General features: G+C 41.4%; 1 protein-coding gene across 1 annotated transcript; it reads right to left on the bottom strand.

Moving 5' to 3' along the window:
• Nucleotides 1–562: 562 nt before the first annotated feature.
• ccdc43 (coiled-coil domain containing 43) lies at nt 563–3,861 on the bottom strand. The gene is made up of 5 exons (XM_070923610.1): nt 3,669–3,861; nt 2,723–2,816; nt 1,785–1,920; nt 1,536–1,588; nt 563–1,331 (listed from the first exon to the last, which is right to left on the bottom strand). The coding sequence occupies exons 1-5, from the start codon at nt 3,840–3,842 to the stop codon at nt 1,144–1,146; spliced, it is 645 nt and encodes a 214-aa protein (XP_070779711.1). The 5' UTR covers nt 3,843–3,861; the 3' UTR covers nt 563–1,143.
• Between the last annotated feature and the right edge of the window lie 15,936 nt (nt 3,862–19,797).

The raw sequence follows: 19,797 nt of genomic DNA, 5'->3' as shown, positions 1-19,797 counted from the left end.
TATCAATCACATTTTCCATTGTCCATCCATATATTAATAAATATCATTCCTATCAGTGAAATGTAACAGCTAAGTTAAAAAAAATATCCTCTGGATGCAGTTTAGTCTTTGATGACATGCTCTATATCACCAGTTTAATCTACACGTTAAATTATAAAATGTTTTCTGAAATGTTCCAATTCATTTCTGAAACCTTTTCTTCTGTTAACACTGTAATCAGAAAGCCGTTTTATCTGCAATTTGGTCAAAAGTTTCAACTGTAACAAAAGATACTGAAACTTTGTAAGTTCAGCGTTTTAGAATTTAAATGTATTAATCACACTTTCTACCAGATTATTTTCAGATAGTATTATTAAATATTATTCTTATCAGTGGGACAGTTTGTCAGCTAGGGACCAAAGCTTGCTTTGTGAATATGAGCCGAGTCCTATTCCCTGTCATTTTATTGTTCATGTTGTTTTTTTCTTGTTACTTGTTCTGTAAATGAAAAATTTAAAAATAAAGCAATCCAAATTTCTGAAAATGTGTTTTTTTTTTATTAATTTAAAAAGATCAACCTCATTATAAACATTCAAATTATGGTACATGATATATTTGAGGTATAATTTAGCAACCTCTCCTTATATCTCCCTCCAAAATGCAGACAGTAAAAAGAAAACCTAAATCATCGAAACTCTGTGGACTGAGTTGCTTTACCAGCATTCCTCCATTTTTACCATGATCGATGCAATTTGTGTTTCAGTTGTATACTTGATCATTTCAGAGTTAACTGTCAAAGCATAGCCAAACAACATACTGGCAGAGACTTGAATGAGCAATAATGTTTTGATCAACGACATAAGACTGACTCGGATCACAATCATCGTCATATAAAGATTTGGAGCTTTATTTCCAGACAACATCTTTCTGCATCTGCTTGTATCAGTATCCAAGAACAAATCTTGATTTTGGACCTGCACAACATCCAGTATATTGTTCTTTACACATATGGCGAGATGCAGAAAGTAATCAACAAGGAGGGTCTGATGAAGATGTTCTCATACTGAAGGTGTCAATGAGGTTTAGCTAAAAAGAGGCTGTTGTTTTTCATATCTGTTTTATAACAAAACCTTTTTCACATACAAAGTGTCCTGCCTCTTGGTTTTATCTTTTGCGTTCACCTTTTTGTGTACGCTTCTTCTCCTTTTCTTTTCTGTCTTGTTTGGCTAGTTTGTCCTTCTCCCGCTGCATCTTGTCCCCTTCCTTCTTCTTCTGAGCATCTTCACGAGCCTGGTCCCGCTTTTGCTTTTGTCTGTTCAGCACCTCTTCCACGTTGGTGTTCTTAAACAGGGCTGACACTTTCAGTAAAGGACAGTTGGATGAAAGCAAAAGTACTCTGCTAATTCATCACTATAAAGGTGTAAATGATAGGAACAGCGTATCGTTTAGTCAGTGCTATGCAACAATTGCATTATCAATTCATATTGCATTAAGTAACACTGAATCCCATATGATGTTAAATGGTCTCTGATCATAAACAGCTTTAGAAAGGATACATTTATCATTTCCAGTAAAGTTATTTCCACTTGGTTCCTCTTCTTCAGCTTCAGTGCCTTTGTCAAGGAAAGAACTGACATCTTAAGGATCATGACTGTCTGAAGGAAACATTCACTGGATGAGACAACATAAACTGTTTGCTTTCTTAGGAATATGTGCATGGACATCAAAGAAACATTGGTAATTTAGGTGAAACATATGGACCATTCTAATATTACTGTCATCACAATTAGCAAAATCAAGGATATTCCTCTTCGTCTGTTACATTAGCGTATTGAGCAAGGAGGGCTTCTTTCCTTTTCTTCGACTCCTCGGACACCTCCTTGTGTTTCACCACAATCTGAGCTTGTTTTTCGATCATACTGGCGATGGCCTGGACCTCAGCTGCAGAAAAAGAATTACATAACACAGCCAAACTGTCAATAAACCACAATAACATTTAGTTCCTTTACTTGCAATAAAAATACCTGCTTTTCACTGTCAATATGAAAGTACATTAACAGAAGGAGCCACAAAGGCACCCATCTGAGCTTGAGCCTCCAGACAGTATACACATCCTTATAGTTATGTACATAGTCAACAACTTCTTTCCAGGAATAACACTGACAAACCAAACTCGGTGGAATTACTTGCTGGCATAAATCCTTACTCAAACCACAAAAACTTTCTACCGTCTCAAGAAATGTTAATCTCTCCCCAAGACAAAAGTGTCTTGCACTCTGCTCCAAACTCAAAGCAAACAATTTAAAACTTAAAGAGCGTATCCCTCTGTATGTTTAAGTGGTATTGAGGACACAATCAGTAGCAAGCTGTCTTTGCTGTTTAGTCAAGATTTAGAGAAGAGAGAGAGAAGAGCTGATGAGCCTGCTGGCTTTACTTTGGACTGCTGCCTTTTAAATGACTATAGAATTTTTTGTGCAAGTTTGGACTGCATTGTTCCATTGTTTTTTTTATGTTGCTCTTATTTTCATTGATTTATGGTTGCACTATAACTGTACAGTACTGTATGTGGATGTTCTGCAAGATTTGCCAAGATGTTGCCAACCTTGAGAACTGGTTCCCCAAGAGTAGCAGTAGTAGTTAGTAGTAGTTATTTTTACTGACATGGTCACTTGAGAAAAAAAAAAAATCAACTTACATTTCAATGAGATTTGAAATTGTGGATGAATTAAAGTTACATAAATACCGTCATCAGCATCTCTTTTAGCAGCTGATTGACTGCAACACTCTGTCCACTGCTTGATGATCTCTTTGCAGACATCTTCCACGGTGTCCTCATCCTGCACCCACAGGACAAGTAACAGTTAAGTACAAGTAACAGCTCACTTTATATACTCAGCAGCTGACTATCCTCCAACCAGGTAATTAATGTCCATGAATCAACACAGTCTGTTAGTGTGAGATGAGGCATAGTGAGGTGCTTTACAGATGAGCCCCTACAGGACAACAGCATCCACTGGATAAATTCACAGCCAGTACACGATACAGTGGTACTGGGATCCCATATCTGGTTTGACTACGGGACGCTGACACAGAGACAGTATTTAGCATGACTAAAATTTCAGGATATGAAAACTGCACATGAGCAGTTTTTGCTTTATATGAATTCAGTGAACTGTTATTCCATGTTAAGCTAATAACAGACAAACAGCTGGTAAAACTAACCAAATCTCATAGTGGCAGCTTATGGTTGGCTATTTCAGTACATATATTATACAGCACCACCTTCAGTATACTACACACGTGTGCAAATGGTTAACCACTTGTCAACATGTATCTGTACCAAATAGCACCGTGGATTTGGGGGTTCTTTTTCTTCGCCGAATTTGTTAAAACACCATAAGGAATTGTATTAGGTATTGAGTCATATGTTGCTTGGTGTCTGCCACTGCAAGACCACAATTAACTACAAGTTCCAGATGTATTTTAATGGGATTTGGCGTGACAGGAGAGAACAGCTATGGACCTTAGTTGAAGAAACACTGCTGCGTATAACGTCGATATGTTGCTCCATAAATGACAGCTGACATCAGCGCTGTCACTAAGTACCGCCCGGCACACAAGACAGACAGCAACACATGAAAAAACACAGCCTCGGTAACTGAGCGGGACATGCCGCTGTAGATATTCACCAGAAATGCGGATAAAATTCCTTGAAGTGCATCTTCTATTTCCTCGTCACTCTCTTCTTCTTGTAGGACCCCTAAAATGTACGCCCCATACACCTCACGATCCACTTCTAACGAGTCTAGACGATCATTTAGCCAGCTTTCAAACTCGCCGGCGTCTGACTCGGGCGCAGCCATCTTGGCCTTTTGAGGTCCTTCGGTGGTGTATGGCTGTCCTTTGTCATTGCCTGTGAAGAAAGGTGACGTAAACGCTATGAGAAAACTGCACGTGTTTGATTTTTCAGCTTTTTCGAGGTAACCGTTCAGGTACAGGTAACTTCATCATGTTCACAGTCATTTTGCAATGCTGATATACAAATTTAACAGCTGATGGATTGACTATATTAACAAAATATTTTGGCTATCAACACAAAGAAGAGAAGCTTGCTGTAGACTAAAAAGTCCCATTCATCTCTCATTGATGCTCAGTGAGTCATGTTTTGTGGCGGAGTTTAGTTAACTATACATGTCAATTTACAGTTTTTCTTAATTGTTGGCATTTCTGAAACATTGATTTCCACAGTCATTATAAAAGTTTATGCATTATGCAACACACTTTATTTTTCTTGTAAAAGGTTATAACCTACTCAAAACATTATGGCTTGTTTCAAAATTGTATTTCTGTATCAATTCTCATTGAGACAACAGTCACTCAATATGAGTTCAATTTTCTCTACTGTAGTTTTCTCGACTTTTAGCCCAAAGCTTTATGGCCTATACTTCCTGTCAAATTGCATTTTAGAATGAAAGCTATTATTGATTAATAGAGAAAAATGTCCCAATACAACAAATTAATGTAAATTAGGAACTACTGTAAAATCCAAATACTCCTGGCCAAATACCTAATATGTCTAAAATTTACTCTTGCTTTGGACAAAAATCCTTTGGATGGTGCATCCATCCCCTGCATGTCTCTACTGTGATGTCCTCACAGGCAGCTTGCATATTTTTCTCTCCCTCTGTCTCTTCCCCATCCTCTGTGATCACATATGCCCACATCTTCCTATTGTCCCTCTCTGATGTCTACCTGTTCCATATTAACGAATAGTTCTGACTTTGTGCTAAATTACAGCTTGTGGTCCATGAACACAAGTCTTGTCAACTGTCCATTTGAATGAAAATGGCTGTACTGACTTTGTCATGCTGCTAGCCTGGCTTGTTGAATTAATTTCAGCAGCCAAATTTTCAATCAGTGCAAAATGCTCAGCGTTGGCAGTCACATACAGTAAGTGCCCTGGGATACTGCCACAAATCCCAAAGTTCTTGATTGAAAATTAATGTTCAATTGTCCCACAGTTTACAGAAATACTTGTGAACTCACTCGTGGGCTTTGAGCACTAGGCATGCCAGGACTAGTCTAATTGAAACGCTGATTTCAAAATAATCAGCTATTCTTTTTAAATTCAGTGGGCAGCTGGCAGTCAAACAGCCTTTGGCAGAACATAATCATTATCACAATATATCAAAATACTGAAAAGCGATTTGTTTCCACTATCTAATTAAGAGGAAGACTTCTTTGATAATTATTATGTATGATTGTAAACCTTTGAGAAGGTTGTGGCAATGCATCATTGGCACTGAGGTTGAGTTATCGTACTTATGTCTCATAGATATGATAGGTTATATTTATTTTAAGCAAAACATTTACCACCAGCTTTTGCATTACTGGGGTCCTTGCCTGTGCAAATGGAGGCACAGATGAAAGACAGATGTGTTGCTATCAAGAATAACAACAGCAAGTGTGACATTCTGCTTTTGGCCTCTGGGTGGAAGTAGAGGACACAGATTTGTTTACTCCTCTCTTGTGGTAGAGACCGAGGATACAGCTGAGTCTTGGATTTAGTTGCATGACAGTAGTTTGGAGCGTATTTAGTATGTGATTCATTGCAAATTGCTCCATGCATGTGCATCAGACTCGGTTTGTTAAAGTATAGTTGTAAGCAGAGCTGTGGAGCAAGAAAATGCCCTGCCAGCTGTTTGTTCGTCCTCTTTCATTTGACACTGGGACAACAGACAACACCTCCCAGCTGTTTGAATATATTAAACAATGTTTCCATGTGAATGGCTTGATCCTGCTTCCAGAAAACACTTTGAGCAAGGGGTTTATTAGTTACCCCCCCACACACACATGCACACACACGCTCCCCTTCCTACTGCTCCTACATAATGGCTTCACACGTCGCTGGCCTTGCAGTAATGAAGTGTGAAGCTTCTGTGACGCCACAGGGAAGCTACCGTGTGGAACTGTACTCTCTATTTTAGTGCACCACCTTCAATTCCTTACAGCCAAGATACATTTGCTCACATTGGTCATTTAGCTCACTTTGTACTTTCTAAAGGCACAATTCAAACTAACTTTCATCAAACACCCTTAAACAATTGTGAAACCAGACTGATAAGTTGGTGCACCATGCTCAGTACTTACTACTTTTGTGCTTCTGCGCTAATAGTGTTTTGCAGATGTTTCAAATTGGACCAAAACAGACATAATCTGTGTCCCAGTTGCATATTATGTATTAATTCTATATGTGAATTGAGTACCGCATTGGGAAAAAAATAGTACTAGCATTTTTTTCCAGTGTGCTTCACTTGATGTTTGAGGTGCTGATGAACAATGGACATGGACCTACAATGACAATGAAGGTGCAACTCAGTGCTGTAAAGAAGTTAGTTAATTGTATACAGTGTGTGACAGCTCTGGTAACAGCACAGGAAACAAAAAAAGAGTAATAAACTCTTGGAAAAACACTTTCATTTCTTTCAAATTGGAAGTAGGTTTCCCAAGCCTAGTTTCATTGATGTCCGTTGGCGCTGACTTGCCTTGTATTATTGTAGTCAGTACAGAAAGTACATTAATTTCATGTATATTAACTGCCAAAATAGTTGACAGAGTGGTGTGCAAGTTAGAGGGAAAGTGCCATTACAACAGGCTGGCGTAGTCATATTTCAAGCTGAGGGGCCCAGGGTCGATGCATAATGCCATTGCCTCTCTTAGTACTGCATAGCTTTAGGACGCCTGTCCTATTTATATTGAGGGGCTGTGGATTGATGCGAAATGACGAGGGCCGCGAGGCTGCTGAGTGGGTGGGCATCCACATGCTCCGCTCCACAGGCAACCCTCTCCTTCTATACACGCACACACACATACACACAGATACACACTTGTCGTCATGTCCCAATGCCACCAGCCTTAGAAAAGCCCTACAGTCTCAATGTGCAATGTCCTCTCTCTGTCAACATATCCTCTATCCCAACGTTAATGTGACAGAATATAACCAGAGCCCAGAACAACCAGGCAGAGCAGAGCAATGAAAAACAGCATATGTAACAGGCGTGTTTCCTCATCTTCTCTAGCAGTTTGCTTCCTCATCACATGGTAGTTCGACGTGTAGCAACGCTGAAATCTTAAAATGCTTGTAATTCGGTTGAATAATGTGCTCTACAGATTGGAAAGCCCCTTGAGGCAAATTTGTGATATTAGGCTATATAAATAAAATTGACTTGACTTGAATACTTCTTTGTTATGTGGTAGTGCAGAGACCTGGATTCACATATCCATACTGTATATCTCTGGTAACTGTTACATTGCAGGACATCGTTTTAAATGACATCAGATTAATGGCAGTGATGATGGCATGTGATATATCATTTAATAGAATTGATAGTACTATTAAAGTCATAATTTCAGAGTGTACAGTAGATGACGTCAGTGATCTAACCTGTGAGACATGACGGGTGGTTGGACACCAGACGAGGGACAAGTCATTGGTGCTGTTTAAAATGCTTAACAGTAATTCCAACAACAACATAATATTTCTATGTTATGTTATGTTGCATTTGTTATTGTTAATTGTTAACGCATTGTACTTCTGTTCCTCCACTTTTATTCCTTTTCCCTTCTCACAACTCACTTTCACACACACACACACACACACACACACACACACACACACACACACACACACACTCTCTCTCTCTCTCTGTCTCTCTCTCTCTTACTCTTGCTCTCACTCACTCTTCTTTTGTCCCCCTCCCACACACACACTCTTACAGACACACAAACGCCGTCCTTCTGTGGTTAGTAGAGAGAAATAATAAGAGGAGCGAGAGAGACAGTGCGAGAGTTACCGTTACAGTAGCCAGTAATGTCAGTGGTATTATGGACAGAGGTAACGTTTGGCTACTGCTGTCCATCAATCAGTGTCAGATTATTATTAAACATTGCTGACAGAAAACTTACTTAGCTCTTATCTTTAAGCCATTTGATCTTTGTAGTATCATAACTAAGCCCATATAGCTTAAAGTAATAGTTCATTTTGAGAAATATACTTATTCGCTTTCTGGCAGAGAGTTAGACAATCAATACCACTTTCATGTCTGTACGGTAAGTATAATGCTATGGCTAGCAGCTGGTTAGCTTAGCACAAAGACTGGAAACAGCTAGCCTGGCTCTATCAAAAAAAGTTCCCTAATTAATTGAATCTGTACAGAGTGTAAAAACTACAGTTTTCATTTTTACGGGGGTTTATGTGCTGAACTATTTATTGGCTTATTGACTGTTTATTGACCCAGTAAAGAAACAGTCTGATAGGTCACCAAACGACAAATTGTTGTTTTTACTCTTCAGTTTTTGCATAGATTATATGAGATCTAACGTCTTTTGGAGGTGCCAGGCTAGCCGTTTCCCCCAGTTTCCAGTTGTGCTGAGCTAAGCTAACCGGCTGCTGGCTGCAGCTTCATGTTTACTGTACAGACTTTACAGTCATATCAGTCCTCTCATGTCACTCTCCACCAGCAAGCGAATAAGCGTATTTCCCAAAATGTTGAACTATTCCTTTTAAAGGTGGCCATTAAAAGTTATACTGTCCTCCTTCAGAGAACGACATCTGTGGTCAGCTTGAATTCATGTCGTCTACAAGATACAGAATTTATCAAGTATCAAAAGTAAAAGTACTTGCACTTGTAAAAGTACTGCTCGTGATCACAAGGTAAATCTAAGAGCTTATTAATGATGTAGTAGAAAGAAGAAAAAACACAAATCTGTATACATTTTTTTTTAATCTTTGCTGTTTTGTAAAATACTGGATACTTTTACCTCTTTTGGCCTCAAACAATTATTTAAATGAAACCATGTGAGAAGTTTAGAATAGCAGAATGTGAAACATGACCATGTGAGAGACACTGCTTTTTGTAAGAGGTCACAAACCAAAAAGAGAACCACTGTTTTAATCTTTAACAATGTTTTATGAATATTATTATTATTATTTTTTTTTTCATGTCTTTTAACGTAAAAGTCTGAAAATGAACTAGTTGCTATAGCTGTCAAATAAATGTAGTGGAGTAAAAAGTACAATATTTCTCACAGAAATGTAGTGGAGAACAAGTATAAAGTAGCATAAAGTGAGAGTACTCAAATTAAGTACAAGTACCTCAAATTTGCACTTAAATATCATACTTGTGTACTTTCCACTGCTTTTGGTTCAGAGAGCCAAATTGCTGGTTCTTGTTGATTTTGTCTTGTGCACACCTCTGGTGGATAAAGGGCCCAGTTGTTAAATTACAGATGTTTTGTTTGTTTTGTTTAATGATCTGTACAGGACTGCTAGCATTTCAACTTCAGTGGCTAAGTAGCAGTGATGCGCGCTGGTTCATCAGTTTGTTGGAGCCCAGTGACTGTGTGTCTCTTTGGAGGAGAAAAATTGACTTGAGCTGATAGCCGAGGGAATAATCTGGTTATGTGTAATGAGGGCTCTTATTAGTAGTTATGCGTTTATCAGGTTGAGTGTGCTGGTGGTGGACTTCCCACATCTCCCTCTCAGGAGGCATGGTGCTTTCACTCCGCTCTTCTAGCTTTTTAGTCTGAATTGTAGGCAATTAAAATCCCGCCATGTGAGTGAGGAAAAAAAGGTAATGAATATGGAACACTAACTCAGAGAAGTCTGCAGAGACCGCTCGTCGAGTTCTGAGGGTTCCTTTTTTCAAATCACTGGGAAGCTCAAAGACCATTTGACAGCGTTTTTTTCCCGCCCGCTTGGTGTACGTGTGACTCCCCAAATGTTGGCCCAGAGGTTTTAAAAATGCAAAACCCATTCTTTCCAGGTTGTTGAACTTCCGTGACCTCTGGCAATGAAGAGAAACTTTTTGTCATGGGTTTGGCGCCCTGCCTGGCTGACCATGCCAGCTCTTGCCGCTTCTGAGCTGAACAGAGGAGTGATGGGAAGGGGGCTGAGTGGATGTGTCTAGACAGCCAAGTGGAGGAGGGCAAATATTTAGCCATGCCACTTGGGGAGGGGATCCAGGCCTCCTCCCCCAGCTAAGGCATGCCTCTTAGCCACAGAATCAGGCCATGTCTCCATCCCGCTCCCTGTGCTGTTCACACTCTGTATTCAGGGTCACGGATCTCATTTCTTGGATAATATTTCAAGCTGGCCACAGATGGGGAATTAAATTGAAGACCTGGCTTGGTATGGGGCATAAAGGATGGATTTTGGGGGGTTCTCAGAGAGATGATATGAAAAGGAAATGGATACTGTACATTTAGCTGTACTTAGGCCACTTTTAAAGGTCTCTGTAAATGAATGCATGAAACGCTGACTGAGTTTTGTCAGCTTACTGAAAGGAGAACAACCCCCACAGTCATCACTTATTATCCACTGTGACACATCAGTCACCTCATTTTAAAATGAATTGTTATTTTGCTGTTGATAGCTGGATGCAATTTTCCCCTCTTCCTTTCAAAACAGTGTCAGGTTCAAATTTGACGGTACTATATGTGTTAACATGCAAGCTCCAGTATTTTCCTATATTTCCTCAAATGCACTGCCAATCCAAGCAAATTCCCATGGCTTTTCTCCCCGCCTGTCCCACATTTGTATAAGTTCGTAATCAGATGAATTGCTGTCAGATGACTGCCTAACAAGGCTACTCAAATCAGGGTAAATATTGCGCCAAGTAAATCAGCACGTGACAGTTTATGGTGACACCACGTTGCCACGCTGACAACAATACACATCCTCGTATCACTGTTCTGGCACAGTTCATGGTGACACAGAGGGGAAAGTCAAAGTTTGGAGAGGGAGGGAGAGCAGTCCGGCGAGGCTCATGCACAGTTGTCGGTGCTGCAGACTGGCGCTGGTGTCGCGTCTGCTGATGGGCTGAGTCAACCCTGCTCTACTGGTAGCCGTCACTCACCCACACATCAGACAGTGCGGCGCAGTCTCACGCCACCTGTGTTCTCACAGTGTCTTTATGATGGTCTGTGTCTCTGGCCTCCTATTCTTCACCTAGTCCCTCTGCTCAGAGCCAATAAGAAGAGCTCTTTTTGTTCTGACGGGAGAGAGCTTAATACACACTTGTGCATGTTGAAGAGGAAAGCCATCAAAAGATTTTTTTCTCTAACTCTCTAGCAGCCATCAAGCAGTGCTGAAACAATTAGTTGATTAATCAATAATTTGATCTGCAGAAAATTGACTTGTGACAGTTTTGATAATAAATCATAAATCATTGAAGTAATTTATCAAGTGAAAGTGCTATATGTTTTCTGGTTTGAGCTTCTTTGATTTCTTTTGCTTGGACTTTCACTGTCATGTCATGGGCATTTGTCATTATTGTCATGTTCTACTAGACTAGATGATTAATAATCAACCAAAGTATGATCACATCACAACAAAGTTTGCAAATATTACCAATCACCACCCTTTTCCATATAAAATAATTTTTCTTCCAAAATAAAAACCACTGTTACAAGCTGAGGCGTGAAAGGACTTTTTTGTGCCGGATGTACACTTATCAGGGTCCCACCAATGAAAATCTCAGCAGATAGTCTAACACACCTCAACTAAGTATCAGTAACCTAATATCTTAAAATAACAATTTTATTTTTGGTATTCAGCCTGAGAGGAAGTACTACCTGGTGAAGCTAATTTAGGGCAGAAAAAGTCAACTGAGAATCTTCATCAACATTAATCAAAATAAAACGTACTATGATTTACTATAAATTACAAATTCTTCATCACCACTACCAATTTCGTCAAATTCTTTCAGAGATGCTGGAGTAAATTCTGAACATTTGGACTGTAACAATCACAACAAACTCCGGTGTGACCGGATAATGACATTTGTCTTCCCATCCTCTCTAGAGCACAATACTGCACATGTGGTGAATTTCCAGTAATGTATGTCACACGGGCCTAATCTCATAAACACTGCACACATATTTGTGGATCCCACCCTTCCGAGTTAATGAAAGCATTTGTGTCACTTTAATGTAAAGCCTTGTAGGGCTCGCCCATCTGTCTCCAGTTGTGCTGTTACACTGTGTGTCATCAGAGTCTACAGCAGCAAATTACAGCTTATCAGTACCAATACCAGCAGTGACAACATTTATCAAGGAAAACATCTCCTACTCTCCCTAATTGTCCCCCTCAAGGCCCACTGTTATGCGGACCGGTATCGACGGCCAGGCAGTCATTAGGATATCACACTTGAGCTGACGAGCAGGGATTTCAGGGGACATGTCCACCCTGATTGGTTAATTTGATGTGAGTAGAATGACACCACGTCTGGATGAGGTATGAGGATGATGAGGTATTTATAGTCCGGGTGAGGATATCTAGACACCCACCGTTAGTTTGTGTGCTTCTGTTCGTGAACTCCTGATAGAGCACTGCCCACGGGGCCTGGTGGCGCGAGCGAGGCGGGCCGGGATATGAATAGCTGGCAGGGAACAGGGGGCCGTAGGTGGAAAGGGCAGTGAAGTTTATGTGTCAAAGCACAAGAGTGAGTAGCTGATATTCAAGTATATCTGTCAGTCTCTCCTGGCCTTTGAGAGTGACAAAGGGTGCAGGTCAGCCCGGCCTGTCTGAGCTTTTTTGTCTCTCCTCAACAATGGGCTCTTGTCTGATACAGATACGCTGCCTGTCTGTCACTTTTGTCTGTGCGGCCAGTACTGCGTGAGGCCGGCTCATGCACCTTCGCATGAATGTCTGTGTGTTTCTTTCGTCAGATTGTGATCTCCAGTCAGGTGGAATTGTCCCCGCTGCTGCCCCTCGTTCATGGCGATACCTCCCTCCTGTCACCTTCCACTTCACGCTGCTTACATCTTCCGGGAGTGACAGATAGAAATCTGAGTGTAAGCCGGGCTCTCAGCAGCTCAGCACCCGCTCCCAAATGCTGCGATTTTTTAAAAGGGCTTTACCTCTGAGACACCTCCCAGCCCACATATCCAGTTCTCAGGTTTCCACTATCTACTACCGTAGAATTTCACACTGAAGCAGTTTGCCTGTGTCCACAGTCTTGTCTCTTTCACCCTCGCACCAGGATCATACATCCCATCATTTTTCACACTGAGGACCATGCACCTAAATCATGCTTTTTTCCCAATTGTTCCGTTGATCAAGCCTAACTTTTCTTTCCTGCCAATTAAAATGCTTTGATGTCTATCTGTGGAATGGGTGAGGCAAGAAAAGCATCTCTCTTCTGCTGCCTCTTGGCTACCAAAGGCCAGACTTGTGCTGGCAGAAGATAATCAGCAGTTCTCACACAAACAAGATAAAAAAAAAGTGAGAGGATTTACTCCCATCCTGCCTGTCAGGCAACCCACTGAAGACAGGGGAATTATTTTGGCAGCAACACTAATGTGGTGACGGTTGTTGTTTCCTAAACTGATTTCCTTAATCCTCCACTTGTTCCACGCTTTGTAAACACGGGGGCTTGATTTTGTAATCTGGGAGGTCCCACTGACGCACAGACACACATGCACACACACACTAACAACTTGTCCCTCTAACCCCCTCCTCGTCAGCCACTGCCCTAATTAGTCAGAATTAAGACGAATGCCTGGGCCTCCCACGATCAATTGGTATCGAGCGGACCTTCGCTCGCCCCTGCCTGGGGGCCTCTCTCGGCCGGCAGATCATTTATATCAATCGCTTTTGTTTTTCTTTCCTTCCCCCTTCCCATTCTTCCGTCCACCAAGTGCAAGGTTCAGTCTATTGGTTTGCGTGCAGAATGGACGGCAGGCAAAATGGCAAAGCCCGGCACGTTAACTGCTCCAGTTGTATTGATGTCACAGGGACACATACGCCTGTCACATGAATATATGTGTCATCATATTCATTTGTGTGTGTTTGAGCACAGTTCAGTGCTTTTTATGTTGTCACCTTTTACTAACAAGCTCACCCTTCAGATGCAGGGGTCCCTCTTCCCTGCCCTTCATTCTTGTTGCTCTTCTCTCAAATATTTCTCTCTTGCACTTTATTACTTGTAATTCTGGGTGAGGCTGTATGTGTCCCATGCTTTTATTGATTTAGCCCATTTGGACCAAGATAATAATCAGTATGAAGGGATGTATATCAATCTCTCACCTGCTTATGCTACCTCATTTTTCTTTACCCACCCACATTCTCTCTTTGCCGTTGCTTTTGTGCCATCTTGATTTCCAGCACTGTGTGAGGACAGAAGAAGACATGTAGATGTGGCTAGTGGAAAAGACCCAAGGAAGGCAGGACTCTTGAGATATTAGATATCTCAACCTACATGCAGACAATTACGAATAAAACACTGTGTGAAGTTTTCAGTTTTCAGGAACAAATGTAGCGTCAGGTCAATGGAGGATAGCATTTTTATTTTAGATGGATTTCCAAACCACTGTTTACTTGATTTCTTTGTTTCTGCTTTAACCTTCTCTCCATTTCTTGTTTTTTCTTCTTAAATGCCTTGGATCTACTTCGTTGTGTTATTCCTGCATTATTCTTAGGTCTACTCAGACACAGCACCTTAGGGAAATTCATTTAAAGGACAAATTAAATAGAGACAACGAAAGGGTACAAAAGCACACTTTTATTAGTTCCTTTCTCCAAGGTTAATGCTACAGTAGTGAACTGCCACTTAAAGCAGACATAGATCCATTTTGTCCCCTGTGTGTGTCTCTATGGATCACTGAGTGTGTACTTTTGTGAGCTGTATGCTAGTAGTACATGAGAGTGTTAGATACTGACTGCTTCTTCCCTGGAGGCGAGCTCATACCTCTCAGGTCAGCAGCCTCTTAATGTTGCATGCTTTGTGTGCATGCCTGCCATGTTTGTGATGTTGCAGAGACCAGTGATGGCAGTACTGCATGTATATGGTGCCAAGCTTGGATAGAACACTACAGCACTTTATCCATCCATGAGTTGGCAAGTGGCTCCTTGGTTAGTGGCCTCTATTCTGTTCACCATAGTGTAGCGGTATGCTTTTGGTGTGATCCACCTGAAGCTCAGTCCAGTGGAGTAAACCTTGGCTAACTGACTTAAGCTATGTTGCTAAGCAAAGCTGAACCTCAGGCTGCAGTTTACATGTGGCAGTGCCAGATGAGCTCTCCATATCTGCTTGAGTGTCCATTTTTGGGTGTGCATGCATGTGGTGTTTGAAGGGGTTGACTGTATGTTTTTATTTAGGCACTCTTGAGTCCCCGTCTCCCTGACTCATCCCTGACGCCACGGCTGTCCTGGCATAACGACCCTCCGTCCCTTTCCCACATACTCTGTTCTCTCTGTTTCTTTGCCACCTGCTATTTAGAGACTTTTACTCCCTGCCTTCTCATTTTGTTCAGATACTGCTGGAGAGAGCCCTCATCTGTGCAAACACATACCCAGCTCTGTATTTCTACTTTGAACTCAGGATCATTGGGGATATAAAAGAGAAAGAAAAAGAAAGAGAGGGAGGGATGCTCTATAGCTTCTTTATAGATTAATGGGAGGAAAAGTGGGTCTATTAATCCTCCTTTCTCACTGCGATGTGGCGTATAGGATATGATGGAGACAAACTGCCATGTAAATATTAACCACTGTATCCTTTTACAATTTTGCCCATTCACCTACATTTTCTGCTTATTATCAGGTCTATAATGAGTCACAGAGGAGAAACACACTCGCCTGTGTGTGTGTGTGTGTGTGTGTGTGTGTGTGTGTGTGTGTGTGTGTGTGTGTGTGTGTGTGAGTGTGGGCATGTGCTTGATTGGGTGGGACGGTTGGCAACCACTTCTGTGTTTCTGCCTAATTTGCCATTGTGAATACTATTGAGTTAAGTGGCCTAAGTTTGTTTTGCTCCCCAGCTCCCTGCTGCGCTAGCATTACTACACCACTTGGGCTATAAGCAATCAGAGGGAGAGAGAGAGAGATACAGGGATTTAAAAGAACAGGGACTGCAGTATCATGTTTTAAGTGAGGAGCACAACAAGTGATGCTGATAAAGAAGGATGTGGTGAAGGGAGACAAATGCCTGGGCCCAGAAGTGTTGTACCAGTCTGAGAGATGGTCCCTGTGAGGCCCCCTGCAGTGGAGAGTCAACTGTGGCTAGCATGAACTCCTGCCAAGCTCACTGGCTGTTTGAGTTGTTGCAGATGGTACAGGCAGTAGCACGGATGTGGCAGGGTACACATTATGGAAGGGGAGAGAAACCGACAATAATATTTGTCCTTCACGTGTTCTCCTTCAAGTTTTTTGGACTCTGTGCTGTTGATCAGCTTACCCTTCAAGAGATGAGTACACATACCAAAACCATCCATATGTGCTGGGTAGCTTTGTGCTCTGGCACTTCAGTTAACTGCTCTACTGATCTCTAACTGTTATATGCTGCTTAGTTTGGAAATGTGGTTAGAACATTTAGACAAATATTACACAATAATAATAATGTATTCAAAATAATAGGGCATGCTCTCCCTGTGATTGTTAGTTTGGATAATATAATATATATATATATATATATTTCCTATCAGCCGACGTATTACTTTTCTAGAGCATCAAAAAGAACAATTGACCAGGGATGAGTGGAAGGATGGATTTTGGTCACTTTTCTCTGAACGTATTTGGCTCATCACCCAAAGACCCAATAGGTCTTTTGGGCCAGGGGGAGAGGTCTGAGGAGGATGGTGAAGCAGCAGTATCTCACTGTATTTTACTGTGAAACTTCTACATACTGCACTTTACAATATAGGCCTGTGCTATGTGGACCCAGATGCAACAGTTTGGTTTCAATCCTCCTACCTGAAGCTGCTCCTCCTGAATCTGCTCAGCAACTGAAAGTGCAGCACATCCAGAGAGAACGGAGCAGAAGACAGCCTGTTCCCCTGGCTTCATGATGTATTCACAACCAGAACATGTTGTTTCGAGATCCACATGGCAGATTCTTGTTAGCCTAGATCCTGAATAATCAGTTGTTGCTGGGGCTCCCAGCGGCAGCCTGTGGGGCCACAGAGACGTGCCCAGGGAACCTTGGGGGCCCCGGCTGCGGGGATGAGGGTGCTGTTTGACTGCTGCGTCTGTCTATCAGGAGATTTGTGGGGATGCTGGGGGCACAGAGTGGAGACAGTGTCAGGGCGATACCCTTGACGGTGATGTGATTGAGTGGACAGCCGCGACCCGCTCCTTTCTTTACCCGCCACCCATCTCTTTCCCCCTTCATCTCCACCCACCCTTCCTTACACAACAGCTCCCCGTGAGTGAGCGATCACTTAAAACAGCGCTGGTTATTATACCTAAGCACATCCTAGTAATTTATGCATGATTTCCTGGCAATCTGAGGCAATTCATCATCCTCTTTCCATCTTTCTTTTTTTAATCTGTTGGTGTCTTGTTCCTCTGGACTTTAATCTATAGGGCTATTAAGTATGCCTGTGTAATAATGGCTCAGCTCAGGTGACAGCATGACATTGGCGCCGTCATTGCAGTGCAGGTTTGGGATCCTGGAGGACTGCGAGCAGTGAAAGAGGCCAGATCTGGGTTTTATAGCCAGGAAGCTGTTAGACCATCCATTGTTTTGTTGGTGCAAGACCTCCACTCCTGTCAGGCAGATGGGAAGAGCTTTGTCTGTGTGAAGTGAAAACACTGTGTTGTATCAGAATTTAAAAAAAAATGCATTTGTCTTTACGTAAACTGTATCTGCCATTTATGCATGCCAGTGTGTTTGTTGTTAATGAGCATTGATATGGACCATACAATATTGATAATTATTGAATTGCAGTTACTCTTTTTAACTGTGTGGATGATGAAAAAAAACTAGTTCAATTTTAGATCATGTAGTTTTTCACTGTTTCTTTTTTCACTACTGGTATAATGACTTAATAAATAAATAAATAAATTGAGCGATTTAATTTGAATTCTTTGTTTGTTTGGCGATTGTGTTTTGACAGAATGTGAGGAATTAAGCTTAGCCACAATATGTTGCAGCATTTTCTGAAATGCCTTGACTTGCCCAATGGATGAATGAAGATAACTCCATCGTTTGTGGAAGACATTATGTTTACTGCTGTGTATGTTTTGTGAAGTTTGTTTTTCACACAAAAGCAAGTGGTTCAAATATATGGCATCAATACAGGGAACCAGGCCACCTCATGTGTGATACACAAACGTGTTTGTCGCATGTCTGCATTCTTCTGTGCGTGTGTGACAGACACCATGAAATATCCAGTGTGAGACAGAGGTGTTAACAGCACAGGCTGACCCTTCTGTTTGTGGAGTTATCCATCTGTGACTTCAAGGCATGGCTAATGGATGCCGACCTTGCTACATGTTCTCTATCGGTTCCATTCAGCATCTATCAACCCAGGGATGTATCTTGATTTACCCCCCTGTCCCTCTTCCACATCCTGCTTGTAGAGCACAGCACCAGAGTACACCTTGGCCCGTTGCAGGCCATTGTAATCTGCCTGGGCTCTGTGAAGGCTAAATTAAGAACTGAACAGCATGAGCAAGAATGAGACTCCAGAAGGCAGCAGCTCAGGAGACAATCAGACAGGCAAAGGAGCCTCAGCAAGTGACCCTGGGTTTTCTTTATCATAATCTTTACTTATCTAATTGTTTTAGCTTTTAAGCTATTTATTCACAATGGGGGCAGCAATATCTAGCTTGGTGGGTATTGTATGACATCGCTGCAATTATTTATTATTATATTAAACAGCCTAGAGCTCTTTACTGAAGAAAATTCTTTTTTTTTGATGTCTGTGTGATGTCTAGCTTAGCTTTTAGGTTGATGGTCGTATTTTGAGGGAAATAAATAAGGAGTTGGGGATAATCAAATCTTTCTTATACTGCTGTTAGGAATAGTTCAACATTTTGGGAAATATGCTTGCTGGTGGAGAGCTGGATAAATGGATTGATACCACTCTCACAAATAGTCCAGCCCATAACCCCTGTAAAATGACAAATTGAAGTTGCAGACACTTTGGTCTTTGTATGGCTTAAACAAACAAGATATAACGCGTCGATTAGTGAGCTTTAGAGGTGCTGGTAGGTGGACTTCATTATCATCTGACAGATGCAGGCTAGCTGTTAGCCCTGTGTCCAGTCTATGCGAATAAACTTATTTCGCAAAAGGTGTTTTTTGAAATAGTGAAATGTTACACTACTTTTCTTATGTGAAAATAGTAAACAATTACTACAATGTCTTGTTACTCTATGTATTACCGCACTGTTCCTGATGAGGTCCTCTCCATTCTTCTTCTCTCCCACTTATTCATCCCTTGCTCTGCTGTTTACTTCTCTTCTCGTCAGTGCAAATGTGTTTTGAGGCAAAATTTTACCTCAATCAAATTTGCCTCTGCAAGTCGAATTTCTTGTTGGGGACTTGTGTTCTGACACAGATGGTTGGGGTTATGTTAAGAACACGCAGATGGTATTCAGAAATATATGAGTCATATTTCAGGCGATGTGTTACAGTACAGAGCTGCATCTTCCGTTTACCTTGGTGTGACAGTGTAGAAAGCCAAACAAAGTCAAGTGAAACAGGTGACACTTTTTCCCTCAAACTTTTTTCGTATCTAGTTTTTATCCCTGGATTAAAATTGGTTTCTTGTGTTCTTTCTCTTAATACGGAAACACTTAGAGTAGGCTATCTCATGGGTCTGAAAAAAATCCCTGGCAATGAAGTAATCTACCTAAAAGACACCCTGTTGATTTGTCTCTTATTCAATTGTTCTTGTGTATGTGTGTGTGTTTGTGTGAGTATAGGTGTGCGTGCCTGCGTGTCCTCATTTGCTTCTGTTTGTCTGAGTCTGAAGCCACGTGGGTGCATTTCTTGGATTGCACCTCCAAACATTTCATTGACACTCACAGCAGCC

This window comes from Enoplosus armatus, chromosome 17, assembly GCF_043641665.1.
Source record: "Enoplosus armatus isolate fEnoArm2 chromosome 17, fEnoArm2.hap1, whole genome shotgun sequence".
Lineage (NCBI taxonomy): Eukaryota > Metazoa > Chordata > Actinopteri > Centrarchiformes > Enoplosidae > Enoplosus > Enoplosus armatus.
This window is presented reverse-complemented; position numbering and strand designations above follow the sequence as displayed.